We start from the raw sequence: 26,215 nt of genomic DNA, 5'->3' as shown, positions 1-26,215 counted from the left end.
ATTGGTATGTGGTAGTTGTAGTATGTAGCTGCAAGCATTATTTTTCAGGACAGCTGGGTTTGTTTGTCAATTCTTCTCTTTCAAGCAAGTGGCATTTTCCAGAGTGACTCACTTTGTGGAAAGAAAAATACTATTAAGAAGAGAAGAATGTGGCACCTAGAATGAGACATCCCGATGAAAAGAATGGATTTCCATTATTGTAAAGTGAATTTCTGTACTACATGGAAATTAAATTATTATCCTTATAGGAAAGAGTGAATTTTAGCTTGTTCCTCAGAAATTTGGTTATTTTTTTTTTTTTTTAATCCAGAATTTGCACCAAGTTCAGGGCTGTGCTAGTGCCAACCTGCATCAGTCAGATAACTGCCCATGGTAGCTGTGACTCCCATGGGTTGGGGGCATGGCTGTAATGTGCTGGTGGATGGGAGGTAGCAGCTGTAGTGCTACTGGGAGAAGCCATCTGCTCCCGCTAGCGTAAGATCTGTCTGATGCCATGATGGAATCCATGTGCTTACATCACCCTGGTCCTTCTGCCTGCTCTCACTGTGGGTGAAGGACTGGAGCAAGTGGGAAGAAAGGTGATCAAAGGATGCCTTGCTGCTGGCGGTGCTGTAGGATTGCATATGACCTTACAAAAATAGTGTTAAAGTTGTCCTGCTGGTGGGATGTTCATGGTGTTTATGCTAAGGGTGGAGAAGCTGGCATAGGTTGACCGGATTGGTGGTGGTGCCCAATGCCTGCAGACACCCAAGGTCAGACTGAACAGGGCTCTGGGCACTGGTGGAGCTGTAGGTGTCTCTGTATGTTGCAGAGGAGTTGGATCAGACGGCTGTTAAGGGTTCCTTTCAGCTCAAATGATTTTATGAGTTTAGCTTCCAAAAAAGATGTTTCTAACCAGTTTACTGGGAGCAATTCAGAGATCCTGAAATGTAGATTCCATTGTCAGCCCCAAAGCTTAAATAAGCTTTATTCATTTTATTTTTATCAACAAATATGTGACTCAAAGAAAGCTAAATATTATGAATTTATAGGTGCATCTCCTTCACTGTGGAAAGTATGAAGTGCCAAACAGGAAAGCATAGAAGCAAATCCCTCATTGCATAAGTTTCCCATATTGTTGTCTGGTCCTTTCCATCTTCTGTTTCTGTCCAATAAGGTAGAAAGAATGGAGATGCGTGTTAGAATGGTTCTGCATGGCAGAGTAGATGCAGGGAGGAGGAGAGTGGCTCTGTGGTTTAGTTTGCCGTGGGACGTGGCCAGATGGATTGGGGTTAGACTTGCTGATCCTAGAAGTCTTTTCTAACCTTAATGGTTCTATGGCTCTCTGATACCTTTTGAACTCCCTTATGAGTTGGTTGGCTGACATGAAAATTCTTACCTGTACATTAATCACATTTGGGGGCATAAAAACATTCCTGATGTAAATGTGAACACAATTCTTAGTTGGAGTTTCATTAGGACTCATGCAAAATGCAGATCATGTTGGTCCAACAACTCTTGCATTTTATTTTTGCTTGATGTTTTAAGTAAACGTTTTCATGATTGACCTTTCTAGATAAGTCTCTGGATGGTATTTCTTCCTGTGTGTCAAGCATTGCCATCTTTTTCCACACATTTTGAAGCATGTTGAGATTACTGTAGAAGTGCTGCAATTCACTGGGCAGATTTTGACTTGGCAGAGATCTGAAACTTGTCTGCCTGTCATGGATATTAATAATGACAGAGGTGAGACCTCATCACTCTTCTAAGTTGTATAGGTAATAAATTTGGAAACTAGATTTCATAAGAGAATTGTGGTCAAGAGCAGGGCAGAGTTTTATGCTAACAGAAGAGCTTCAGAATGGAGCTAACCCTGGAATAATTCCTAATAATTGTAAACGACTAAAATTCTTGGCACTCCTGCTAATATTTTAGATTTTTTTTTTCAGTATGATGAGAGTCTCTAACTGTTGAACATAGAGATATATAGTACTAATTGAATGAACTAAGAATTCTCTTTAGCCTTCAGAACAAACTAGTTTTCAGTAGGAATGAAATAGGTTTTCAGTGAAGTGGGGCTTGGCAGGCAAGAAACAGCTCCTTCACAACTGCTTGTTCCTGTACCAGTGGTGTTGTATCTCTCCGAATGCAATGCTTTGTGAAGTGCAATAGAAAAAGTGGAGAGAAGGATTAGGGAGGAGAATATGAGAGTGAATCATTTGCTGAGAATCATCTTAGCTGTTTTTTCCTTTGTATTCTCAAGAAAAACCATGTGTGATAGTTATCAGGCTTTCAAACTTTTATTTTGGACTGGCAAAGGAATATGTTGTTGCTTTAAAGAGAAGTTTAGCTAGAGGCTGCATGCCTTAAGGCTTGTTGTCTTTCCAGCTGTGTAAGCTGCTCTTACATTACCCTCTAAATACTTCAGCAGTTTCTATGTAAGCATATCAGAAGCCGTGCCGTTCTTACCCTGCAGAGAACAGACTGTCACAATTGTCACTAATATAGATGGCAGTGATAAATTCTTGGATGTGTGGCATATAACCCTTCTCAGGCAAAGGACATGTGTTTATAGCTTTAGAACTGATGATAGTGCTGATCTGGGATGTGATTATACCCAGATGTCTTCTGCCTGTGTGGTGTCCCAGCAGCTTCAGTGAAATCTTCTTTTGGAGTTAGGCCCTAAACTTGCCTTGGCTTTGGCAAAAGTCTGAATTCCTGTAGGAAACGGGCTGAACACAGAATGGACAGTTCTAGAAATTGAGGTACGTTTCACTCATCAAGTCACGGAATCATTTGAGTTGGATGGGATCTGGTCCAACTCCCTGCATCAAACAGGAACGTTCTTCATGGTACGGTAGGTGGAACACTTCTTTTAATTATTTTTCTTGAAACAATTACGCTGAAAACTTCTAGGCTGTGGTCAAGTCAGAATATTTACCTGCCAACCATTGGGATGAAGGAGGAATGTTGTGATAAAATGCTTTCAGCTAGGTTCAGTCCCAAGGTTGTACAGGAAGTCTTTCAGATCATCCTAATCCTAATGCAAAAATCTTAATGCTTAAGGTTCAGTTTTACATTCCTTGATATCTAGATACTTAAATTCATTATTAAGAAATAGCTTTAAGGGTACTAGGGTACATTAGTGTACTGTTCATGGTGTCACAGAAGATGACAATTTGGCATCGTGCCTCTGAGACCCCAAAAATGTTTATATAACTGCATGTATGCACATACAACAGCACCTGCACTGGAATAAAGATTCTTTGGGTTGGAAATTGTCTCCTTGCAGAGGAAGCAGTGGCTGTAAATCTGTAAGTATTCTGTTAAACACAGGTGTGTTTTCTTTATCCAGAGGACTTGCTAGGAAGCTGTATGTTCCAGTTTGGAATGTATACTAAATTCCAGCAGGAAGGCTTGTTCCCAAACATACATTCAAGCATCTGATCAGGGTAGGGATAACTGCTACTTGCAGCTAGATCACATGCAGTCTCCTAAAAATTCCTTTCTGTAATAATCAGATGAAGACAACCAGCCAGTTGGCCTGTGTTTCCAAAGACAAGGAACTGAAGATATCAAATGTTCAAACAAAAATGTAACTTCTTTAAGTGAATTCCTGTTTGAGAAATCGTAGGCTTGCTAGGCAAGGGGATTGAGCCCTCCTCATCCTGCTACATGGAAGGCTGCTTTTCCATTTCACAGCATGGGGAGCCAAGGCTTGGTGTGGACGCATCCCCATGCTTGGATACATATGGCAGTCCATGGCTACAAAGTCAGACTTCACCTGAGATTATCCATGGGTTTCCTATTGCCAGACCAGGTGGAAGCAATCAGATGACTGTCAGCAGAAATCCATGAGGGTGAAATCATTTGTTGCAACCAAGAAGGAGGCAAAGTATCCTTCCACTGACATTTTCACACAGAAGCATCAGTTTGCTAAGATCCCTGTCTTACAGCATCTGGAGCATCTGCTCCCAGTATCAAAACTGACATCATAACTGCAACTTCTAGAGAAAATTGGTATTCCAACCGGTCTGAATAACAGTTTGATCATTGAATAGTGTTCACCAACAGCCTGAAGCATGATCTTGCATTGTTTTGGAGAAATCTTTAGTGGATTTTTTTTCTGATTCTTTTTTTTTTTTTTTTTTGTTCCCTAGAATTTCTCACTTAATTTCCAGTTTGGGGAGATTTTTTTTTTTTTTTTTTTGTGCTGTCATTTCTATTAAACATTAATTAGGGATTTGCTGTAAAATGTAATCTTGTGGGTCTTGTTTTCTGCTTCTAGATCAGAGCAGCCTGGGGGGTGGAGAGGAGCTGTAAAGCCTTTGGTTTTTTAACAGCTACTCTTGGACAGGAATTCTGTGTCACCTAGGTTAAGGAACTGCTCATTATGAAAGATTTTATGCAACTGAAAGTGCAGAATTTCACATTTTTGCAGTTAAGAGAGTTGTCCTGAAATAGACCTAGCACAGATGGAAAATGTGCTCATTAGCCATGTTCTTGCTCTTGCCCAACATTCTTTTTAATGCTTCTGTTAAATTTTAATGTGCAGTGGCTGCTGTCGCTGCACTTTTGTTGTTATCGTAATTGCCATATTGATTAGAACAAACTATTACTGAAGATTTATATATATTTTTTTTTTCCTCTTTTTGAGCTCTTTTTGTTTCTCTATCACTAAAATACTCTGAAGCTTTGCTAAGTTGAGCTGTTCTCAAATGAACAGCTTCCAGCTTCTGCAGCAGTCACAAAAGCAAGTCATGGTGACAGCCCGTGGTGCAACTGCGTTTTTTAATTGCAGCATTAACATGAACAAATGCAGGGAGACCGTTGTGTGCAGCTGCTCTGCGTGCGTGTGCCATTTCTGCTAATGCTATTTCATGAATTGGAAGTGTATTATGTTAAACACGGGCTCTCCTGGGACTGTGTAAATTTACTAAATAAGTACATCAGTGATGTGAGCAAAACGACGGCAGGCTGGAAGGCTCTTGTCTCTTTTGACACCCTTTCTGCTCCATTTCTGCACTCTGCCTACTTACAGAACTCTCGCAAAATGATGGTTTTGGTAAACATACATTGAACAATCTATGAAGAATTAGAATCTAGTCAGTAATTTCTAGATCAGTGGATTAAATTGTTTTAAACATAGTCCCTGTAGCTTGTCAGCTCAGGTCAATGTTTTGCCACGTGATTTGGAGCTTCCTATGGAATTGTTGTTCTTGCTGAATAGAGAATGTTGATCTCTGCCGTTTGACTCTGCAGTATTTTTACTGGGAGAAGAAAGAACTTTTGTGTGTTTTTGCTGTTTGTGTATTGGAAAATTATGCCTCCTCAGTCAGTTTTTCTCTTCCTGTCATTCAGACAGCATCTCTTTCCCTCCGTATTTTGAACCCTCCCCTGTCCTCCCCTCTATCTCTCTGCCATCAGTCCCAGAACTCATGGCATGCACAGATACTGTACATCATTTTGGCATCGTATCAGTATTTTTGCAGGAGTCAGTTCATGGAGTGGATGAACAGTGTCAAACTTTGCTTTGGCAAATATTTAGAGCTTTGCAGTCAATTTTAAATTGAGCTTTCACAGTGACTTGGTGCATACTGGAAACAAGTGCGGAAGCTGGAAACCTGAAATGGTTGCAGTTATTGCACCTTGATAGAAACCAGTGCCTTTGTTGTGCAGAACCACTGTCACTGTCACTATCCTCCCTGGGGAGCAGAGTTTGTAAAATAATGACTGCATAAATGAAAACATACAGCTCTATCTGGTTGGTGTGGGTGTCATGCTAGACACAACTCCTTATGAAGTGCACTGTCTGCTATGGAAATTGTCCTTTTATCCACAAGCATAGGAAGATTTTATAATCTGCTAGAATACCAAGTGCTTTCAGCTAGATTGAGTGTGGTCCACTACCCATAAGTTACAGTCGAGCATCCTGTGGGTGTCTTACCATCAAACTGTTATGTCTATGTGAGAAGTGTGGGAGGTAGGAAGCTGGAGACATCACTGATTCATTGCATGCTTCCTTTTAAAATTTGTTCTGAATGTATTTTAGAGCCCTTTAATCCCCATATTCCTTTGAGATGTCAATGCTGGGCTTGGTTAAGGGAACATTAATTAAGTTGTACCAGGTTTTGTTTTGCTTTTCTCTGCTGGGCTTGTACCGAGTGGTAATTCAGAAATGAGTTAATGAGGTCTATAGACCCTGCTTGAATATGGAAGGCATGTTTGCACAACGTGATGCTGATTGTAGGACTGGAGCTTTCCCTGCAGTAATGGCATCAGTTCCGTATTGTGCAGGCAGGTGTTTCTGTAGCTGCTTATACTTCTAACTGCATAAACTCAGTCAACAGAAGCATGGCGTGCCATGGCATACATACAGTTATATCTACAGGGTGGATTCTCAGCATGAGGTTAATGGGAACAGCAAAAAGTGAACATGTGCGTTGCATCAGTTGTACAGCTGAAGCCCTGTAGTCCACTTAAATTGCTTAGAATCAGTACTTGAAGTGGATGCTGAGTTTTTAAAAGAGAACCTAAAAGCGTATCTTAAAAATTTAGCTTACCTGCTGGAGCGTGATCTTCTTGGAGTGCTCTCTTAATGCCTCCATCACCTCTTGGTCTCTCTAAGGAGTTGTCTCCTTTAGACTGTTCAAAAAGAGCTCTTACTGTTAATTTCATACATTTGGCAGACTGTTCCTGTGTTATTTTTTACTTGACTTGATATGGTTTAGCTCTAAACTCGCCAAAGTTTATATACCTTCTTTCCCAATTTGGAAAATCATTAAAAATCTTACCACATTTAATAGCCTCTTTCCTCTGCAGCTGAGTCACAATATGTGTCTGATCCAGTAGGGGCCTCCAACAGTTGATGTACAGCTGCTCTGAGCCCTGAATGTGGTGATGTGGCATCATACTGCCATCTGCAAGCAGTTCCTGAGCTGAACCTGTTTTCTTATCTGGTTCTTAATCTTCTGGGTACATGCAGTGTCAACTGTGAGTTTGCTAACTAGCAAAATCAATTTCATTTTGGTGAGATACTTTGAAAGTTGAGGAACCCTCTGCGCACTTTACAGTTAATTAACTTCCATGAAGAATTGCCTGCTCTTCTTGGTGGGGTCTTTTTCTAGGAGGAAGATCAGCTCATGACCTTGAATGAAGGTTTCTCTCATCACTGTGAGAATTAGGGGAGGTTTTAGCAGTTGGCTGTTTGTTGGAAGGAAGATGCAGGTCAAATTCATTTGACCAAAAATGAGTTTAGGCACCACAGCATCGACAGTTGGTTGTTTGATACCTACTGGTATTCCATGTATGTACTTGTGAATAGAAAATGTAATATGAAAAACAATAGCTGTCTACTATATACATTAATGCATTTTTATGATACCAAATTATCTATGACAAACACAGTAAACAGATGATTTTATAGTGTAAGGAGGATATAAGGCAGATATCAACATAGCTTTGTGGAGCTAATTCAACATAGGTTGTGGAGTCTCCTTCTCTGGAGATGTTCAAGTCTCACCTGGACGCCTACCTGTGCGACCTGGTGTAGGGAACCTGCCTTGGTAGGGGAGTTGGTCTCGATGATCTCTAGAGGTCCCTTCCAACCCCTACAATTCTGTGTGATTCTGTGTGATAGCTAGTTGATAGAAAGATATGTATACGTTTTATATCAGAGTAACTTTTGTGTGAATACCATGTAAAGGATATATGACACATAGATATAACGAATGTAAAAAAAAAGAAGAAATATAAATGTAGGTATGTACTGATACAAAAGTATTGCTGGAAAATATGCAAAGGTATTTTGGCTTGCAGGATTTTTGTTTTGGCTTCGGGGTTATCTGTGTAACTCACTGCTGAGTTCTGCATTAAGCCTGGATAATTTGGATTTACAAGAGTGCACTCACCAATTGGCATTCTCATTATAATGCCAATAAATGATCTATCTTTCAGTGCATTTATATGCAGAGTAGAAATGTTTCACTCCTTGCTTCTACAGGAAGCTTTGGTTCTGAGTAGAGTTGGTGACACCACTGGCATTCTTCCTGTGCCCTATACCTTGCTGGCTGGGTTGGAGGGAGCTGATTGATGGGTATTGTCCACTCTCACAACAAGAGCAAGTGGAGTTTGTTCAGGCCAAGGGCACAGAGAGGTAAATACTCATGTTGACCAGAGTTCTTTCATTTTTGCATTTTTTTTTTAACGGATTTCACAAATAAAGGAAATAACATGCTTGCAGCTTGACTAAAATTACCCAATGAGTTGACATTACAACTTGGAGCAAAATTCCGGTGTGCTGATACTTATCCCTGCGGTTTAACGGTTAGCCTTGCTTCAAGGTTAGTAAAACACGCTGACTGCATTTGATAACTTGTGTAGGATTCCCACTTCACAAAACCAGTTTCAGACAGATTTATAATACATAGATAAAGCCTTTGTGTGCCGTTGGCTCTCAAGGACAGTGCTGCTGCTCAGGCAGCCTTTTATTGCCTAGGTTAGTCTTCTGCAAAATGATAAATACAGTATATTTGAAGTTATGTACAGAAGTTATATCAGTTCCTTCACTTTCTCACATTAGCACGGACCAATTGTAGGCGCAGGAGTCAGTGGCAGATGGTTCTTGGTCTTTCCTAATGGCATTCCCAAAGACCAAACACTTCCCTGTTTATGGTTTGGCACTAGTATGAAATCTCTATGAATAGGAAAAGCCTGAGGAAATCTCTTGCTCCACACTAATAATTCTTGGGTATGGAAGATGAAACTTTTCCGAACTGACCATGCATAGTAGAAATGAGTTGAAGTACCTTGAAATGTGACTTGTTATACTGGGCTGAATGCACATCTGTGTGTATATCATGCTAGAGAGTACAGAGTCATAGAATCATTGAATCGTTCAGGTTGGAAATGCCCTGAAAGATCACCAAGTCCACTCCCAACCCACCCCTCCATGCACACTGACCACATCCCCAAGTGCCACATCTCCACAGTTCTGATCACTCCCAGGGATGGGACTCCAACACTCCCCTTAAAACACTTGCTTTAAGGAATGTTCTTCAGGGTAACTGTTTTTCTCAGTACTTGCTCATTAAAAGTACCATTTTGATAACATTTTCACATGGTTGTTATTGCTACATAGGCCTACATAGCACTTTCTGCAGTGAAATCCAATTTTCAATCGCTCCTAATTTTTTACAACCATCAGTTGTTTGTGATGAAACTTTTCATGCTGAGCATCTTCCCTAGGCTGATTTTTTTTTTATTTTTATTTTTTTATTTTTTATTTCTTGGCACTGCTTTGATTGAAAACAGTTCTTCTGTTTCTGAGAATGAGGTTAGGGAAAAATGTTCCTTAACCAATGCTGAATTCTTACATCTGTTTTATTGAGGAGTTGAAAGCCTTCATGCCTTGGAACGGGCTCTAGAGATTTGGGAGGGGGCTTAGGAGAGCAACCCCATGGATAAAGTTGTACCATTCGCCATCCCTGTTAAAATTGACTAAATCAGGCTATGCTGCAAGGTTCCTTATTGCTGTATGTATGCATTAAGCAGGAACTTGTGTAAAGGCTGGCAGCAGAGTGGTCTGAGTGTGGAGTTTGGATGAAGTGTGCCACAGGGTTTGGGATGCGGTATCTGGTGAGGGCTGAGCTTGTGCCAGGAGAAGCTCAAAGGGATGTTCCCTGCAGTTCTTCATCTGGATGCCACAGTGTGAAGCAGGAGAATGAACACTTGGGGACCTTGTCCTCCATGGTGCAGCAGGTAGTGTGGAGCAGAAGTTTGGAGGAGTGAAATGCTGTCCTGGCAGGGGAGCAGCACATCTGTGATGGCTTTGCTGTGCCAGCTCTTGCTCTTCTGTTTTGTTTGGGATAAGAAACAGGAGTTCCAGATCTTTACCTGGCGTATGTGCAATAGACTGGGAAAGGAGCAAGCAGGCATTCATTTCAAGGAGCAAGCAGGGCATGAAGAGGTTGGAGAGGACAGAATAGAAGTAATGATAAGAACTTTGAATAGGGATAGAGGTGCATCCTCACAAAGCTGGGACTGGCAGGGCCAGTCCTTGTTGGATTCGTCAGCAAGGGAATGGAAAGACAAAGATGTGCGATGGAAGGTTCAGGTTGGATGTTAGGAGCAATTTTTCTCCAAAGAGTGGTGCTGCAGTGGCACAGGCTGCCTTGGGAGGTGGAAGAGTCCCCATTTGTGGGGGTGTTCAAGAGCTGTGAAGATGTGGCACTGAAGGATGTGGTCATTGGGCATGGTGGGGTGGGCTGGGGTTGGGCTTGGGGATCTCGCGGGGCTTTTCCAGCCTTAATGAATCTGTAATTCTATAAAAACCATTAGGTAATTTGTGATATCCTAATTAGTAGAATTTATCCAAGAAATCCAAGAATCCCTGAAATAAAGATTGTCAGCCAAAAGGGCAAATTGAGTGTTCTTATTTTAGTATCAGCTAAGACAGAAAAAAATGATGCCTCTAAGTGCTGCTATCATCTGCGTAAACAATAGAAGTGAAGTGAAGCACAGCATGGACAACCCTAATTTTTGCAGTTCCCTAAAATTGTGAACATGTGTGTCACCATAGGAACTCGTGTGCATTTTGTGGTTCACGATTGAAGCAAATCATCACTGCAGGAGAGTGAGAAGCGTTGCAGCTTTTGTCACTGCTTGTTGCAGTAACAGAGCATCACATTTTTTTCAAGTTAAGACTCAAGTTGTGCTTAAAGTCCCGCAGAGCACATTTGCTTGGAAAACAACAAATTACCTATAGGAGAAGCCCTTGTGCTTGGATAGAATGTATGTGTTTGCAGAGTATGGTCTGACGGACCTCCCTGTTGCTAGGTGGGCTTTAAAAGAGTTCTCCCATCTCTTATCAAGAATTGAATCAAGGTGTGCATGGATTTGTGATAACAAATACCTGCAGTGCTATGAGTGCACAGTAAACAAAAATAATTTGAGGACAAGGTTATCAGGATAAATGCAGAGAGGATTCTGCAGTAAGCTAGGAGCTATTTTGGAACGTTTGGCTGCAGCCCTCCTGTAAATAGCAATCAAAGCTGCAGACATGTCTGGCAGTCAGCAGCTCCACGTGTTCTTATGGCTCATACTTTGTTATACCAAGATCATTACTTGAAAATGCCACTAGGTTTAGAGCTATTCTTGTTGAATTAAAATACCTCCTCTCTGAGCGTGTAGACACCTTAAAAACATTTCCCCAGCAATGCTGTGCATCTGGCTCTCAGATCCGTTGTGGGTAGGGGGGTAGGAATGAATGTGGAATTACAGGATCAGATATCATTGTCACTACAAGTAATTTTTCTTTCTGAAAAATTGATCGTGGAGTTCTGAAAGCTCAGTGTATTTTGCCTGCCTTCTCCCTTAATTGTATTTTAAGCACACGCGTAGGATTGGAGGAGGATCTTTTTTTTTTTTTTTTTTTTCCATTTTATAGATGAAGAATTTGAAAAGAAAATAAAAGATTGTATGATCCTATGGAAATATTTATGTCTGGGACTGTGAGGCCAGCTGAGCAGGCTTCCAAGACAAGTTGTGCCATCTCCATCCCCATATGTTTCCAAGGCTCCATTGGATGAGGCAGCACAGTGTGACCCCACTGCTGCCCATGCCTGGAGCAGGAGCTGAGTCAAGAACCTCACAATATCACTTCCAGCCCACGGTCTTCTGCTCTGAAAAATGCTCTTCCTTTCTGCTCAGCTTTTAAAACTCTTTTTTGTCTTCTGAATGTGGTTTCCTTGAGGTATCAGCTTAGTCCTGCTGGTATTTGTTTCACTGGATTTAGCTTGATCGCTTTGTTGTCACAACCAATGCTGCAAATAAACCCTGCTTGCATTTTGCCAGGATATTTTTTGAACGCATTCCCATGCTTGTTCCTGTCCCCAGTTTTGTCTGATTATGTTGACAGAAATGTTCACTGCTTTGCCAATGGGATTGCATACATTCATGGTGCTCCCTCCTGCTCTGACCAAACCACAACAACAAAGCACGAGGGCTGGGTAGAAGCCAGATGAGATTTCTATTTAAAATAGACTCAACCAACAACTCCTTTTTAACGTCTCACTGTAGGACTTTGTTGTTGGCTTGAGGTCTGCTGTCCCGAGGCTGATAGCTGATTGAGTCAGACAGTTGTAAAATTGAATCCAGTGCTGGGTGGATTGCTGTTTTTCCCACATTTCTCATACATTTTCCTCCCTCACACCCTTTTCTAGCTTGCACTCAGTTTCCTATCTTTTAAATGGTTATAATACCGTGGTATTGTGTTCTTGTATAATACCCTAATGCCTTAATCTTTTTCTCTTTTGCAGTCACGGTGCAGCTTCAGGAATACAGGACAGTTTTCAAATAGGCAGCAGAAATACCTTTCCATTGCAGAAGTGTTACCTGGGTCTGGAGGAGCTGGTGCAGTTGCTCCTACCCATGAGCTGAGCAGTGAGTGGGGCTCCAACATCCACCTCTCTGTTCTGAGAATTTTTCATTCTGCTATTGCTGTGAAACAGATAGGACTCAAATCGGACCTGTGGCTCCTAGTTCAGCAAAATTAATGAAAATGCATGAAGATTTCCTTCCTTGTTTGCTTTTTGTAGAGTTTGGGTTTTTTGAGTGTACTGTTTGAAGTGATTGCATTGATTTCCAACTTCATTTAGCTACTTTTCAGCCTTTTGTTTCAGAAACATTGTGTGTAGTTTATTTGTTGGTTCCTCAAGGTATCTGTTAGTTTGGGTAGGTCTCCTGAGTCATTGGGGTTGGAAATGACCACTGAGATCATCTAGGCCAACTGTCAGCCATCGATTGGCATCAGTTCCTTCTCGTCTCGTTTTCCAGTTTGTGTTATAGATACCAAAAATGTCATTTCTAGCCAGCAAAGCTGTTCCCTTCTTCATTGTCTGTGTGCAAGCAGGAAGGGTGGACATCTGAAAATCTTAAATACACAGTTGAGACAGTGTGAAGTTGTTGACTTGGTTCATAAAAGCTTCCATTGTTTTTCAGATGAAACCATGTTTTTCAGTGTCTGTACACATTCCGTGGTGTCAGAAGCTTGAACAGGAGTGCAGCTCTGTGACTGAGCTCCAAACTCCAGGGGAAGCCTTTGTGTTTTGCACTTCAGTGCGTAGAACTTAACAGTCTGATGGCAAATAGGGCTGTTTTAGGTGTCACAGTAAGAGAACTCAGATCTACTGATATGTAAGAAAATATATATTTTAAAATGAAATAAACATTTTTTTTTTTTTTTTTGCAGAGAATGAAGAATGTGTTTAAATGTGTGCAGTTGAGCGTTATGACCTTTTTCAACACAATGACGCTGGAGAGGTCATGCAGAGGGCCAGAGGTGGAATTAATCACAGGAAGCAAAATAGGAAAAACTGAAAGAAATGGAAGAAAAACCTTTGTGTATAATTTAGCCAGGCAGCAAAGGAGGCAGATGACTGTACCTTTTATTTGTGACAGATAACACTGAACTGGGAAAGAAATATTTTATGGTAATACGTAGAAGCATCCACTAACAGAAATAAAGAAGTGAGGTTGAACCAAGGAATGATTAGGAGGAGCACTGGGGAAAAGAATTTAACAGTGAGGCTTATTAGATTATGGAACACTCTTCCCAAAGGATGTGGTTCAAGCTCCATTACTTGCCCTCAGTATTAGGCTGGTTAGAATAACAGAATGTACTGAGGGAACACTTGAGCACTGGTAGGGAATGAACACAGTTACCCAATCCATCTACTCATTTGTCTTGCTTCCGTGATTCATTTCCTGAAAAACGGCTTCCAAAATGTGCTAATGACATCACAGCTTCAGGCTCCACGGACACGTTTGTGCTTCTTGGTAACCATGCAGCTTTCAGAGGCAGTTTATTGGCAGACTGAGCAAGTGGGGGCTCTATGGCAAGTGTCACTGGGACGCATCCCGAACCACCACAGAGCTGGGCTGTGTCCCTGGAGGGTGGTGGTCAGGAGTAGGGCAGCAGCAGAATTTCTGTTGCAGAAGTCACTGCCTCCTGCTTTTCTTGGCAGTGAGGACAAGAAAGGCTTGTCTCCTTGAGAAGCCAGCCGTATTGATTCTCTTACAACGATTTGATGGGAGGAGAATAACTTACAGCATTCCCTTGAAGTGCAGTGTGACTAGGTTGGTTTCTTCAGTCTGGGCTTGCTGGTTGTGTACACGCCAGCGTCTTTGTTCCAGTGAGCTTAATCTTGCTTAGGAATGAAATACTTCATGTGCAAGCTCATTAACCACATAAAAACAGTTCCACGTTTCTTTTATTTCAACTTTGTTACTTCCTTACTGTACTGAGTCCAAAAACTTGCAGTGGGGCTTCTTTAAAAGCAGTGTAGCTGCGGTTCTGGTGGTTATTTAGTATACTTGGTGCTCCTCACAATTAGCAGTTTTAAGCTTGTTAAGACCAACCTGTTTGAAGATGTGATCCTGAAACACAGCACGACTTTGACTTGGGGCATAATATGAACTCCATCTTCAAGCAGCATTTGCCTCACTGCTCCAGCCTCTCCCATCTGATTCCATGGGTCGCTTTTTCCTCTCCCATTCGTTATTACATAACTTCCCCGTGGCAACTTGAGAAATGGCTTACATGGAAAAGTAATCGGAGGAAAAGTATTGATGTATTTTTAGTTTTCTTCTAACACAATGTAGCAGCTGGAAACCAGGAGGAGAGCCAGCACAACGTGAGCTGCCAGCTCTCCGTGGGCCACCAGAAAGCGTTCATCTCACCACAGTGTGAGAAGCATTGGATTGACTTGAGCAATGTGACACATCGTAAGCACTAAAAAAAAAAGGAAAAAAAGGCTTCTCAAGTTCCCAGAGCTGCTCTTGGTCATAATACGAATATTATTGTTATTATAATAGTCTTAATGGTAATAGTTTTGGATAGTTCTTGATTTGCTGGTTGTGGTGGAGGAATCACATGATGCTATCAAATAGAAGTAGAGAAAATCACTTGTGCCTTTAGTTCTTCATTATCTGAGTAATTTAGTGCTGTCCTATGTTGTAACATTGAACAATTAATTTTCTGTATGCCGACAGTTCCATAAATGGAGAAGCAAAGCATGGAGCTGGCTTAATTTGAGAATTCCTAAAACATGGGGTTAGTGAGAACCACTGAATGGCTTGGGTTGGAAGTCCCCAGTTCCAACCTCCCACCAGAGCAGGTTGCCCAGAGCCCCATCCAACCGCAGCGTGGCCTTGTGCACCTCCAGGGATGGGGCATCCGGTTCTGTTCTGCATGGTGCTTTTTGTGGTTGGGTTTTCTGTCTGGTTTTCATTTTCATTTTTTTTACCAGCTTCTGTAGCCTTGTCTACCCAATATTTTTTTGTCTTCCTGTGCTTGCTTATCCCATTTTAGAACAAGAGAGCGGGTTGTAACTTTGGAAATGTTAAAATGGCAAAAAGAGTTCAAGAAGATCTTTGGAATCTTCATATCTATTTGAAGTCTTCCTTCTTTCTTTTCATCATGGGTTGGCCCAGGGATACTGCCTTAATCCCGTGCTTGTAGGGCTGCTCGTGGAGAAGTCTTTGTGGATGAAACGTGGCACTCAACCAAATAGGTCCAAGAGCAATAGAGTTCATTTGCGGGATTGTGATGTGTTTAATGAATATAATTGCATTTTGCAGCTCTTATTATAAAAAATAAAACCTCAACTTTTAAAGGCAAGCTGCTAAAATTTTAGTCTCCTCAAAGTATAAATGAACTTGTTTGAGTAGGTACAGCTATGAACTCACCCGTTTCTCTTTGCTTTTGTCTACCAGAGACTAGAGTGTTAGGCTGTGATTTCTGCCTCATTCTGCTTACATTAAAAAGTGGTCTGGTGAAAGACAGTTCCTTTTAGATGAATGTGTCATTGCTTCATTTTGCCATTAATGTTGTTCCGCAGGCTGTCAAACTCAATTACAAGTCTGGTGTTGTTTCCATGGCTCTCAACAATGTTTCTTGCCATCCTAGAGCAGACTTCAGATTCTCTATTGCAAAGAAATGTGCTTTGCTCTTAAAGTGAGGTTTCTGTTTATTTTAGTTTGAAACAGATGGAAATATCTACGGCTGAACGATGTGAAATGACATTAGACAGCTTTGAAGGTGGGAGATGATTCTAGGACTGTGGAAGAAACTTAGAAGAGCTCATCATTGCAATCTTGTTGCTCTAGCAAGTAATTTAGTGAAAATTTGGTGCCATCTGAAATAATGGACCACTACTGTTTGCTGCACTTGCTGTGCCTTATGCAGAACAGTATGAGAAAGGAAACAGTTGTGGGGTGCAGTTGTGTGGAACAGGAGGGAAAATGGATCTGCTCATTCTGGTTTTAAAGCAAGAAACAACATGTTCCAAGTTCCATTGTTGTTTTTTTTTTGTCCAGAGATAACTGGCAAAATGTTTATATTGCTTTAACTGATTAAAAAAATAATAATAATTTGATAGTGTGATTGCGTGTGGAAATGAGTAAACAAAGTTATGTTAGAGAATGGCAATTAAAAATAGATATTTTGCAGCAAACAGCACATTGTATGGATGAAAAGTGCCCTAACTACAGAACTATCGAAGAGTGTTTTAAGACTGCTAACTTCATCAGGGCTGTAACTGACATGAGAAGGGCTGTTTTTGGTAGCATGGTGTTTTTTTAGTGTTTGTAGAGCTTCAGAAGCACGTTGGATCATCATGCTGTGGTGGGTAGTCTGCATCCTTCCACCCTTTTCACAGTCTGATTGTTTAATGCTGAGAATTGTGGCTTATCTTAGCCACTGGGAACATAGAGAGTAAAATGAAAAACATTGGCTGTGACATATCTCTTCCCAACACTTTGTTTAGCAAAATAATGCAGTGGTCATGAACAAAAGCACTGCTTTCCTTACTAACCTGGGGGCACCAGCCAGCACATAGCACCCAGTTTGACATTGCATCTTGGAGCTGGAGTGAACATTATGGACCCGCTAGCATGGGACTGATTTTTCTGGAGGAATGCCCTTGCCAGCAAGAGGCAGAACTCCATGAGGTCACCTGGGTCGTGCATCAGTGTGTGAATTCCTCCAGGACGTAATTAGCTCATTCTCTCTGATGGAAGACTCAAGTTACTAACCAGTACTTGGACCACGTCTCTCTTAACTTAAATGTTGAGGAAAGGTGTAGGGATGGCAGTGGTGCAGTTCCCATCCCTGGAGCTGTTCCAGACCCGTGGAGATGTGGCACATGCTCATTGGGCATGGTGGGCTGGGTGGGCATTGGACTTGGTGAGCTTAAAGGTCTTCTCTAACCTTAACGATTCTATAGCCCATTTACTTGGAAAGCCAGCTTGATGGTCAGTGTCTGTATTCTGATTTGAAAACAGTAGATCGCAAACACACTGATAACAAATTATTAAAGGAACATGAAAGTTTTGCTATGGAGATTCTAATCATTGCATTTTTTATTGCAAGAAGTCCTTCAAGCTGCTCAGCGCTGAATGTCATTTGCTGCTTTGCCTTTGACGTGGCACTAATTGCATTGCCACAGTGCTGATGAAGGGAATGTTGGTTATTAAAAGCCTGACCGTATGATTATGTTTGAAGAAAATTCTGGTTTGACTTCCAAAACTTTGTAGGGCTGAGAACTCTGTTAATTGACAATGCTATGTGTATGCTTTGCATTCCAGTAGCTTGCAAGTTTTTATCCTCTGCAATTCGAAACTGTCGTATTAGAATACTGAACTAAATTAGAAACGATACAGAAAACTGGGCCTCCTTAATTTTCATTTCTTTAGTTAAAAAATTATGTTATTACTAACTTTGACTCTCTGACATGAATTTAAAAATAAGGATTTTGAAGCTGAGTTTCTTCTGACTGTGCTGTATACTGTGTGTGTATAACTACTTTACTAAAGCTCTGTTCATTTGATGTAATGATCAGAATCTGCCTCAAATTTTCAAGGTACAATCAGAGCTATTTAGTGCTCAGCAGGCATTTAGGGATGAGAACGGTTATCTACAGAAAATGGAGAACATTCTAGTATGCATTGTTACTGCAGTTAGGAAGCAAATAACAGAGCTGCTGTGAGATGATTGGTTCAAATTGCTGTTGATGATGGTTTTGGTTGTTTTGGTCCCCAAGAAGCTTATTATTTGCTGTTACATTGTCTACCCACATCTAATGAGCAGCAATGATATTTTCTACTGGACTCTGGTTGCTGAAGCAGTATTGGCTTTTGTTACTTTGCTGTGCCTCAGTTTGTTCAAGTGTCTGTGTACGAGCTCCTTGTTCTCTCTCAATACATTAGAATTAGGAGGGATCCTTCAGCCAATGTCTGCTCTTTGTTTCATGTTCACCCTTCACTTCCTTTCTGCATGCTTTTTCTTATCTTCCTATGGCTTAATTTTCTCGTGTTCCTTGTGAAAATCTCATTTTTAGAAATTGTGTCTTCATGCTGTGCAGAGGTGAATTGCTCTTCTCCTTTTCCACATCGCTGCGTGTTAGATAATTCCGTTCTCTCCAAAGGGGCATTCTTCATTAAAATAAGAGCGTGCATTCTGCTGTCTAATTGGATTCCCCTTTGTGCCTTTTCTCTGCAGCTGGCCTGTGGACAGTCTTCACCTTGGGCGGAGTGGGGAGTAAGGCAACACCGCAGCTGGAGCAGTGCTCCCCACTGGCTAACCAGAGCCTGCTGCTGCTGCTGGTCCTGGCCAACCTGACTGATGCTCCGGACACCCCGAACCCCTACAGGCAGGCAATTATGTCATTCAAGAACACACAAGGTTTGTGTCTGATAGGACAAGATGAAACGCTTTCAGACTAAAAAAGAGGAGATTTATACTGCAAATAAGGAAGGAGTTCTTTACAAGAAGGGCAGGGAGGTGGCGGGTGCCCGGAGAGGTGATGATGCCCCATTCCTGGGGACAGCAGATGGGCTCTGAGCACTGCTGGAGCTGTGGGTGTCCCTGTGCACTGCAGGGAGTGGGGCCTGATGGCCCTTCCAACTCGAACCGTTCTGCGATTCCTTGATTCTCTGATCTGTTCTTACTCCAAAGCATGAACCGATGAAAATGAAGCTTTTAAGTTGCTGCAACTTTTTGGAGATTCTCTTTCCAAAACCTGTTTTTTTCTCCAGCAAGCCCATGTAATAGGACACCTTCCTCTGGGAGTTGTGATGAGTAGTTGGCTCCCTGGTGCTGAAACTCATGGAAGGGATGGAGGAAGGAGGGTACTTTTTCCTTCAGACTTGATGAATTCAAGAAAGCTTCATAATTTTAGAAGACATAAATAAAGCTGTCTTCCAAGTAAACTGGTTATCCAAGAGGCTGCAGGAGTTCTCTGAAGATTTATAGTGCTTGGAGAAATCCTGGTTAGCTGGCATCATGTCCCTTAGGGCTGTGATGAGCTATTGCATTGCTAATTGTGTTATTCTGTGTCGAAAGTAGCGTGAAAACCCCTTTTTTCTTTAGATGTGAATGTCTACAGAATGACATTGTTTCCATTAAACTTGTTTCCACTAGCGATATTCACATGATTGAGCTTATATTTGGTTCTTGAGAACACTGAGTGGGACTGGAAAAAGGAGAATGGCATAAAAAAGTCTAGTTATGGTCATAATGATTCATAGGATGTGATTTTAATGTGAAAACTGGCTTTTGGCAGTGTTGAGAATGTTGTAGAAAACTTTGCCAAGTGTATGCACTGGAAGGCAAGGGGAAGTAGAAAAGCCACACTGCAGTGGGTTTGACGTTGGTGATTGATCTCTAAAGGTACAGAGATGCATCCTAAAAACCTGCTCTGCCCACCAGTGACTGTGCAGGAGTAGTGGTGTTGTCACACTGTTTCCTACAGCACAACCTTCCTAAGTTAATGCGTTTTTAATAAGCAGTGAACAATTCAGAAATCTGTAGTCTGTTACTGTGGGAACTGAGGAATTTTAGTTAAAGTCTTCAAGTTTGGACATCTTGTTTATAGAAGCAGGGCAATATTTAAGTCCAGACTTGTAGGATACTTGAGTATTTGAACTGCTGTTGTTCCCAGGGTATCCACAAAATTACTGCAGTTTTTCCATATGGTGAGCTTGTTGATATGCTCAGTAAGAATAGCCCTTGCATCCAGTTGCCAAGACACTGAAATAAGTAATTCAGTTCCCAAAGGCAATCTCATCCCCCTTCATGTGTCTGCCATGGATGCTTGTTTGGAATGGTTCTTTGTGCAGAGCTGGGCAGGAAGATACTATACAAATTTCTGTAGAGGTTTTTGGGAGTTGAGAAATGTACCTCTGCTGCAGTGGAACAAACTTTGCACTCTCAGAGGTGTTTTGTGAAAAAAACCCAGGGCATAATCTGACCTGGGGAGGTGGGGAGGCTGAGCAAGGATGAGAACCTGAGCCTTTGCATGCTGAGCACTTACTGTCGTGCTTGCTTCTTCCATTTCCCCTGGAAATTCCTACAAGTTAGAGATGTGTGTTGGAAGTTTTTGTTGAAGCCGGTGGAGCTTCTGGAGACAAAGTTCTGTGAGCAGAACGCTGCTGTGTTCTGACTTTCATCTCTGCCATAAATCATATGGTGAGCATGCATAAGGTACTGCTAGTCTGGTTTGTTAGAGTATGGAAGGGGGCTTCACCAGCGCCCTGTAAGGTTTATGCCAATCTACTGTAAGACTCCTGGAAGCTTTGGGTTACCTCTTTATTATGGTGCCTGTACAAAGTATTTCATCCAGGGGTTCAAAAAATTGAAAGCTGTCTGGATGGCAAATATATTTGCTAAAGATTATTTTATATTTTTCTGTTTCAGACAGCAGCGCTTTCTCATCATCACATCCCCACATTTTCCAGATTAATTTTAACAGCTTGTACACGGCTTTGTGTGAGCAACAGAAGTCTGATCAGGCGACCCTTCTGCTGTACATGCTTCTGCACCAGAATGGCAACGTACGGACATACGTGCTGGCACGGACAGACATAGAGAACCTTGTAAGTATTGTTCTGCTCGCCCTGAGGTCCCATCACTAGCCCTTTGTGCCACACCACCCTTCAGTACCTCTCAGGGTGGGCACTGCACTCCCCTCTGGGCAGCCTGCTCACATTGGCAGATCATGTTCTGTTAACTTATTTTTTAGATATTCAGGCCAAAACTTGCACAGGTTTATCATGTGTGTATAATAGTTAACAGAATGAACTGGGACGTATTTGATGTGCCAGATATCTCACACAATTGACATAAAGCTGAAACTCCTCAGTAGTCTACCTTGTAGACTCTGTAGAAGTGCAATTTCAGTGACTCCTTAGCTGCTTCGATAGGATTGTGGTTCACAGCTGATGTAACAGACACCTGGTGCAGTTCTCGTAGGTTATAAATTAGGTGATGCTCCCTGGTGCACTTAGTATTGTCACAAACCACTTCAACAAATCTTACTTATTAAAAAGCATTCCCCTAATCAGATAATGGCTGTCTGGGGGAATATAGGTAACAGAATAGAGAACCTTTTCCATTACGGTGTTTGAAGTCCTGCCAGATAATTGGATCCTGTGCCTGTCTGATGGCAGATATGGAACGGGTTTGGGCTCGGTCCAAGTTCTGCCACTAAAATCAGAGTTGTTAGAGACTGCTGTTGGTAGACACAGGCAGGATGGTTGATACTGGATTGATGATTTGAAACTGAGCTCCTGTGTAGTCTGCTGCACATTGTTTAGGTGTGACCTCATTCATTTTGTATAAATCCTGTGAACAAGGCATTATATTTGGTGTCCTGTGCTGTTGGTATGTGGTATGATGGGTTTCACAGCGACTAAGCTTATCAATTTATTGTTAGAGAAACAAAGGTTAGGTGTAAGCACTGTTTTGAAACTGATTCTCTGTCTTGAGCTATCCTGTCCGTTTATTTGTACCCTTAATGCATCCTGGTGCTTTTAATGGTCACTGTTGATACACTTCTGAAACCTTTTTGCAATCTGCTTGTTTTCAGTAGGCTTGTAAGTAGGGATGAGCTGCAGCAGGCAGCTAAGAAGAGCAGTCTCAGCTGCTTGATAGCATGTGGTGAGCCAGGCACAAAGAGGATTGGGAGCGAGGAGTTAATGGACGACAAAACTATGGTCTCCCAGTTACAACCCTGTGGTTAAAAATTTAAATTTGTAAATGAGAGGAAGGGGCAGGAGTGTGGGGCTGCTTCCGTATATGGCTGCAGTAAGGCTCTGTGCTATTCTGGTGCCGTGCTACCACTCTCCATGAAATAATCACAGGCTATTGGAAGATGGAGAGAGTGCACAGAAACAGTTTTTTGCTTAAAAAAAAAAAAACAACCAAACACCCACACAGAAACTGGCAGAACTGTGAGGGTTTGTTGTGGGAAACTCAGAAAGTGAACTGTGCTGAGTTAGTGAGAAAGCTGTCTGAGCAGTGTGTGGATGTGTCAGTGTCTTTGCAGGGAAAACGTTGGCCAGGAAGGACTCAGCCTGCTTGGAGGCACGGTAAGGACGGAGCCTGGAAGGTGAATCCCATGGCTTAGAAGGATGGGAGGAAAACAAAGTAATTCAGAGGTGAAAGTTGCTGACAAAGCAGCATTCTCCTTGAGCCAAGGGTGGATGGCTTCTTGGAGGACTGTGGTGTTATCAGGCATGAACCAGTGGGCTAGCTGGGTGAAGCACATGGGTCTATGCTATGAGAGATCCGGTCAGCGTTCAGCTGAACTCTCATCTAAATTTGAGGGGTTTTGGGTTGTGGGGGTTGTTCATTGAACTTCATTCAATGCATCACAGCGTTTGTTGTCTTTTTTCTCTTTTCTTTTTAACAATTCTTTCTGGGTTTGGCACCCAGGAAGAATCACTAACAGATGTTTTCTGGCATTTCCGAGGATTTTAAAGATATCTTTGCACTTCTGTAATATCTGTTTAATTTGTAAATTGAATCAACTGTTTCTAACTGCTGTAGTAGATTGTTTCAGCTTGTTTCCTGACTGGTATATGAATCTACCTCTGTCATTTACATGGAAATACCTCCGTTTTCTTGCTATATTGTACATAGTGCGGTGTACCTTTTTTCCTCTTATAATCTGTTTGGTAGAATGCAATAGAGCATTTGTATGTCTTCCAAACTTACACCATCTCAGTGCATGTAATTCCATAAAATACTTTTGATTAGAGATGTTTGTGTCTGGAAATGCACCTGCATTGCTAAATTGTATGTGCAAAGGTTCTCCAGGAAATGGTGGCACTGCTGAAACAGGGGGCTGTTAGTTCATGTCTTCAAAAGCAGAGCAGCATGGTTTGTGGATGGGAGAATGTTGATCCTTTTCTTGTTGGTAGGAGCACGCACAGCTTCTAATGTCTGCTTTTAGCTGGCCCTTGCTTGGGGGATTAAAAGGAGAACTTTGTAATGGCGGCTGTATCTTAGTGGTTAAAAGCTGCTCCTCATAGAAGAGTGTTGTAGTAATCCAGTAATGACAGTTAAATGATTCTGAATTAAAGGGCCTGCAGAACAAGAAGTGGTTATGGTACGTTTTTTTCCAGTTTCATTTAGAAATCATTCATTGCAGGGTATGACTGCATGTTCAAAAGCTTTGGAATAAGGAGTTGCACCACTGCATTTTTTCACTAAAAAAGTCAGACAAGAAGCAAGACACTTACTTGTATGGATGTTCCTGGACGTAGCCCTCTTCTCTTTGGAAGAACGGGTTGTGGAAGTTTTCTGCTAAGCACAAGTGCTGATGTGTGTTGCACCAAGCATGTCTAAACAGGATCTGCACAACGCTTGACTGCACCATGTCTGTGCATGAGAAGATAGATATTAAGTGTGACATAAACTTTGTGATTTAATGGATGTCTATACCATAAAAGTGTAGAAGTGTGTTTTGGTTACAAATCTAGAAGAATTCCAATGAAACTAAAATTCTAGTTTTGTCTTGCATCTTAACTCTCTTAAATCTTTTCTACTTAAATGGTGGCTTATAAAATCATAGAGTATCCTGAGCTGGAAGATGGTCCGTACGGATCATTGAGTCCATCTCTTGGCTCTACAGAAAAACCAGACCATGTGGCTTAGAGCTTGTTGAAAACTTCTTGTTTTCTGAACGGTAACACTTGTCCTAAAGGAATGTACACCTCAGCATATCAGTGCACAAAGGAAAAAGTGCCGGTGTATTCTGTGTACTGCTTTGTCCTATGTGCAACTTATCATAACTCTTAGGCTTGGAAATGGCGTTGAGATTATGCAATGCAAAGCTCCATAAAATTAAAATATTTCATTTGGGAATAGCTTGAGCAGTGGACTGGTGGAGCAACATTTGTATCCCTTCTCAACACAGCTGTGAAGGGTCTGGAATACGGTTCTGTGGGGAGTGCTTAGGGGAGTGGGATTGTTCAGTCTGGAGAAGAGGAGGGTCCTTACAGCTCCCTGAAAGGAGGTTGTGGTGAGGTGGCATCAGCCTCTTCTCCTGGGTAAAGACAATGGGAATAGAGGCAATGGCCTCAAGTTGCATGAGGGAAGGTTCTGGTTGGATGTTAGGAACAATTTCTTCTCCCAAGAGTGGTGATGCAGTGGTAAAGGCTGTGCAGGGAGGTGGTGGAGCCCCTGTCCCTGGAGGTGTTCAAAAACCATGGAGATGTGGCACTTGGGGACATGGTCAGTGGGCATGGTGGGGTGGGCTGGGGGATCATGGAGGTCTTCTCCAACCTTCATGATTCTAAGATTCTCTTCCATCCAAAGAAAAGTGGTTTTGCAACACACCAAACACATATTCTAGGAAAACACAGTCTTTGTTCTCAAGAGTGATACTCATAAAACACAGAAGGATTGCCACTAGTTTTAACTGGAGAAGAAGAATCCTTTGGATATGTAAAAGAAGGAAGTTTGTGATGTAAATATTTTTTCTCTACTTTTGCTGCTGTATTGCCTTGCCCCTGACTATAGCATCTGTGAGAAGTTTTTGTGGCCTGCAGTACTTAGCTAAACCTCATAGGTTTTGATAGAAACTGTGTTGTGTGTTTAATATGTTCCAACTGTTTTGGGACTTGTTGACTGAACAGAACATTCTGGTAACTTCAGAGGCTTATGCAGCTCTCAGCACTCTGGCCTCGCACCAGAATAGGTTTCACATGATTTGTCCTGCTTCACTAGACTTGTTTTGAAGAACAGAAGTCTGTAGGTGTCTAGAATCTTCTTGGACACCATTTTGCATCTCGTTCAGTATCCTGGAATTGGGAGTTGTCTCCAGTTCCTTTTTCCAGGGTATTTTTGCAGTGTGGGGAAGCCACATACTGAGCTAGTGGAAAGCTAATTTCCAGTTGGTAGGACAACAGTGTTTGCATCTGGATTAGCTTTAGCCTAGCATTCAGGTATGCTTGCAGTTGCAATTCGTTTTCATTATTACTGCAAGACTTTGGCTGAAGCCGTTCATCGTGGTGGAAATGTTGCAAGACCTTGGGCTGAACTCTCAGCAGAACGTCAGTTCTCATTGGCTGCACGCTTTCTAAAATGGGAAAAACAGGCCTTTGCTAGTCGTAACCCAACCCAAACTGGTTCTTGTCTGGATTAACTCCACACGCCAAAATGGGATCTGAATTTCAGGTCACCTCAGCTCCAATATGCCTGGCTGTGTTGAGGAAAGTTACTTCAGACCAGGCTATGTGAGCAGAAATGGTTAGAAACAACTGTTTTCCTGTTTGCATTGCTGAAAATCTTGCTTATTTTCCCATAGTCCAGAGGGGAACTCAAGCTTTCAGAGCCTACGATAACTACTATGGCTGGAAATGTAATTTATTAGGAATTGGAATGCCATGTCTCACCACAAGAAAAATTTTGTGTGGACTTACTTGTGTAGACAGAGTAAAGACAGACAGAAGGTGTTTGAATGCTGTACGTCGCTGCTTAGGAGTGGTTATGTGGAGAGGGAGAAATCACTGTGATATTGTTCAGGACGGGCTGATAGTGGGGAGATTTGGAGTCTCCTCTTTTTATTGTCAGCTGTTTGAAAGACTCATCTAATGTGCACATTCCTCCTTCCCTAAAGGTTCTGCCAATTCTCGAGATTCTGTATCATGTTGAAGAAAGGAATTCACACCATGTCTACATGGCTCTCATCATTTTGTTGATCCTCACAGAGGATGATGGCTTCAACCGATCCATTCATGAAGTGGTGAGTTGCTGCTTTGGTAAATAACTCTTGAGACTTAAAAATCTTTCCAATCTTTATTTATAATTTTAAGCTTGCAGTGACTGCAGATTGAGGGACTAGAAGGGCTATAAAAGGGAGAGAGAAACAGAAAAGCTTTTTTATTTCTC

The 26,215-nt window shown here is 41.8% G+C and overlaps 1 protein-coding gene across 3 annotated transcripts in view; it reads left to right on the top strand.

Annotated features, from left to right (window-relative positions):
- Positions 1 to 26,215, top strand: part of DYM (dymeclin) — a 149,315-nt gene that overhangs the window by 41,343 nt on the left and 81,757 nt on the right. For all 3 annotated transcript variants that reach the window (XM_042862320.1, XM_042862322.1, XM_042862321.1), the window contains 3 exons: positions 18,539 to 18,721; positions 20,735 to 20,913; positions 25,944 to 26,069. In XM_042862320.1, coding sequence (XP_042718254.1) covers positions 18,539 to 18,721; positions 20,735 to 20,913; positions 25,944 to 26,069 — 488 coding nt within the window. The remainder of the gene's footprint in view (positions 1 to 18,538; positions 18,722 to 20,734; positions 20,914 to 25,943; positions 26,070 to 26,215) is intronic.

This window comes from Lagopus leucura, unplaced genomic scaffold, assembly GCF_019238085.1.
Source record: "Lagopus leucura isolate 7727_CA_CO unplaced genomic scaffold, USGS_WTPT01 Super-Scaffold_650, whole genome shotgun sequence".
Classification (NCBI taxonomy): domain Eukaryota; kingdom Metazoa; phylum Chordata; class Aves; order Galliformes; family Phasianidae; genus Lagopus; species Lagopus leucura.
The sequence above is the reverse complement of the archived record's forward strand: the minus strand, read 5'-3'. Positions and strand labels throughout refer to the sequence as shown.